Consider the following 3,603-nt stretch of genomic DNA (forward strand, 5'->3'; position numbering starts at 1 on the left):
GTTATAAATCTGGTGTAGTTAGAATATGATATGCGGTATTTACAACCTAATTGATGAGAAAATGTGCAAATTAAAATCATTTATCTATTGAAGCTCTTGTTAAATCTTTTTTTCTTCATAATTAAATTAAGGATGCTTCTTCTTACTTTATCTTTATATTTAAAATTAAATATATATTTTTAATAATATTTATAAAATATAAATTTTGATATCTTCAGATATTATATAGATGATTCAATTCATATTAACAGCTGATAAACTATTATTTATATTTGATTTTATAATTTGTATCTATATTTTTATTTGAATAGCTTATACAGTTAATTTATAAATTAAAGTATTAACTTTTGTTTTGTATTTAACAGAAAGTCATAATTTATGATTATTATATATTTTCTCTGTTTTAGTGTATAAATAGATATGAAGATTTTTATTTTGTTTCACAATGTAATTTATTTCGAAGTCCAATGCAAAAGACGAAATTGCTAAACAATATTTATTTAAAAAGTTAAAATTAAAATTTGAAATAGAATTTATTATTAGTTATTCTTTCTCAATAATTAAGTGCTAAAGACAAAAGAATATATATCTTAGTATTTGTATATTTCAGGTTTACAAAAAGAAATCTATAAGAAATTTGGATGATGTAATAATCACAGAAAATGCTAACTACGAAAACATACTAATTTGAATTTATAATCACATGTGTCTGTTCTCTGAAAACCTAAAGACGTTGCAGAATTGCAAATTCCATCACGTTGTAAACATAATCGGCGTGTGCATGCAAAATATATTTCGCTCATAAATTTTTGAAACCGAATGCTCCGTCGGTTCCATTGTTGATCATTGCAGGAAAATCGATTTGTTGTTGAAAAAAGGACTGGTTAGTTCAACGGCAGATGCACATCGTGTCAAGATACATTAATTTTTTTCTCATGTCACTGTAAAATCGCTTACAGTCAAAAGTTATACACAGAAATTCGATGAGAATACACTGATAGACTTTGAAAATGGACAGTGATGAGACCTAATAGCTCACTACATTAGCTCCAGCAGGAAAGACTCCTCCAATGATCACCCGAATCCAATCCCTGGTCTTGAGGTTCAGAGCCAATGGCAGTGGGATAAAACAGTATAGCTGCCTCGGGAAACCATTGATCCCAACATATAGCTGAATAGAACATTGCACCAATACTTCAGTTATGATTTCGTCTACTTATAAATCACACGAAAAAGCTACGCAAGAAAATTTCGTTTATACATGTTAACCAAATAGCAATGATAAAGTAAGAAAATGTTTAATTCGGAGATTCTTCTACTCAGAAACTGCCTTAAAGCCAGTGTCACCATGATTGAAATAAATATTTCTCTTAACCTGAAGAATAGAAAATATATCATCAAAAGAAAGTCGAGTGCTTTCTAACCCCAAACTTGATTCACCTGGTCCATCAGGGATATGCGACTTCCTATAAATCCCAAGGTTAGTTCCATCAGAGTCAATAATGGCAACAGAATTGTAAGTGCGTTAATTTGCCTACTCAAAAAAGCTAACTGGCATCACTACACTCAGATCCTTTGCCAGCTTCTGCATCCTGTGTTAGTAACCCTTATCCAACCATTAAAGCACAACTATATAGCAGATACATATCCAGATGACATCTCCCGTGTCGATGAAAGTACAAAAAACCACAATCTAAGTATCAAAGGTGCACCAATATGAAAAAGAGGATACCTTGCAGTGGTAGGATGATCTTTGTAAGGCTTGGCTCGCTGAAAGTAGTCCTCTCTTGGTGCTTGACAGAAGTAATATATGTTCCTGTATTCATGGATGTAAAAAAAATGATTGGAGATACTTGCATTGGTAATCATTTTTTTAATATGCAATAGTCAAGGGAGAACATCATAGATCACTACATAACAGGACTTTACTTGACTCCAGAGTCCACAGATAGAGCATCAGATATGTCAATACTTAAGGCAGGTGATGACAATCTAAATCGAAACACTACAGCAGATATGTAAGAGGAAGAATGACCTGAATAAGAACGATGTTTGCCTAAATCGAAACACTCAGAGTCGCGTTCATGGTGATCATGTCCGATCCTACACCACCAGCATCTTGACCAGCTTGGATCTTGAGCGTCTCGAATGTTATACTCTGCAAAGTTCAGATCTGAGAATCGGATTCTTGAATCAGATTTAAAATCTAAGAGTTCAGATCGGAACACTAACCTTGACAGTTATCTTCGGTTTCTGAGGTTTAGCAGCTCCGTACAGAATCAAAGAGAAGAGACCAAAGAGTATGAAGAACCCAACGATGAAGGCCAATACATAGTACCGACGAGGAGGCACGCCACGATCTCTATCGCCGTCATCTAACAACCCATCGCGCACTCTTTCCACTGCTTCTCTCCGCCGTGTCCTTTCCTCTTCGAGCCGTCGTTGACTTTCCGAGACCCGGGTTGAGGAGGATTCTCGTGAGTGGCGGCCCATGGATGATTGAGAATGCGGTGGAGATCCCATCGGACTAAGTACCAGAGTTCAGTGGTGTTGGCAAAAGAACGATGTTGGCTTCTTTTATGTGCTTCTCTGACCAGAACACAAAACCAAGAAACAAAAGCCCCATCGCTTGCTCCGTCGCTTTTTTGCTCTCTGAAAACTATACATTTCGTTGATGTCTCTCTCTTCACACTCTCCATCGGTTGCTCCAATTAAGCTCCAAGAGTGAGCTGCTGTAAACGTAATAAATTAATTAGCTAAGGAAATCAGGTGAGAGCCGATGATTAGAATAAATGGTAAATTGACTTCAGAGGTAAAAGGCAAAAGCAAGGAGATTAATAATGTTGCAGTGAGGAAGGAGAAGAGTAAGAGTCTGCCCCTTCGTCGCTGGAGTGTGGAATTACGTTGGAATACGAAGGAAGTGGAAGAAGGCTGTGGATATTATATAGTGAGTTTTGGAAATCTGAGAAGTCGTTCTCATCGGACTGTTTCAGAGTTCCAAAGATCAAAAATGGATATATGAAGTGGTGGAAGGTGAAAGAGTGACTTTTTGTTTAGTCGAATATTAGGTTTGAGAGACGTTGGCCTGAAATGGGCCATGGAGAATTATTATTGGCTCACACCAATGATCCAATATTTTTCTTGTGTCGATTAAAGCATTAAAGGAGGCGTGAGGTGGCATTTTAAAATTCTATGATTGGCTGATTTTATGAACGACTTGGACAGGCCGAGAATTGAGTATATCTCCCTTAGATTAGATATCTAAGATTCTATAGATATCTCCTATATATTATTTGTGAAACATTACAACTTCTTTCTGTAGCCACGTGTTATCACTAGGATGATTCTTAGAATTATTAGAGAAATATGTTGATTCATCTAATTATATAATAAGCTTTTTATTAAACTAACCATAAATTCATTATTAATGTCATTTATTATTTCCTTAAATAAAGATTACGGAATTGCCTAATGCGGCTAAAGGATATATGACAATTAATGATTTTGAATAATAAAGATTTGATAAAAAAAATAATGTATTTTCTATCAATTTTTTTTAATTTTAAACTATTAAAATAATTTAAAAAAATCACAATAACCATA

At 34.5% G+C, this 3,603-nt stretch overlaps 1 protein-coding gene across 32 annotated transcripts; it reads right to left on the minus strand.

The window, feature by feature from the left end:
• Positions 1–861: 861 nt before the first annotated feature.
• Positions 862–3,069, minus strand: LOC106306977. 32 transcript variants are annotated; one of them, XR_001263217.1, is made up of 6 exons: positions 2,233–3,062; positions 2,036–2,158; positions 1,733–1,816; positions 1,539–1,629; positions 1,376–1,466; positions 862–1,171 (listed from the first exon to the last, which is right to left on the minus strand). XR_001263217.1 is itself a non-coding variant. In XM_013743791.1 (2 exons), exons 1-2 carry the CDS (start codon positions 2,521–2,523, stop codon positions 2,057–2,059), a joined length of 393 nt encoding a protein of 130 aa, XP_013599245.1. In that variant the 5' UTR covers positions 2,524–3,050; the 3' UTR covers positions 2,035–2,056. The 32 variants fall into 32 exon arrangements, 1 of the variants encoding a protein (XP_013599245.1); XR_001263225.1 differs by having other exon boundaries at positions 1,553–1,592; positions 2,233–3,061; XR_001263224.1 differs by having other exon boundaries at positions 1,539–1,592; positions 2,233–3,061.
• Positions 3,070–3,603: the final 534 nt, after the last annotated feature.

Source organism: Brassica oleracea, chromosome C7, assembly GCF_000695525.1.
Source record: "Brassica oleracea var. oleracea cultivar TO1000 chromosome C7, BOL, whole genome shotgun sequence".
Taxonomy (NCBI): domain Eukaryota; kingdom Viridiplantae; phylum Streptophyta; class Magnoliopsida; order Brassicales; family Brassicaceae; genus Brassica; species Brassica oleracea.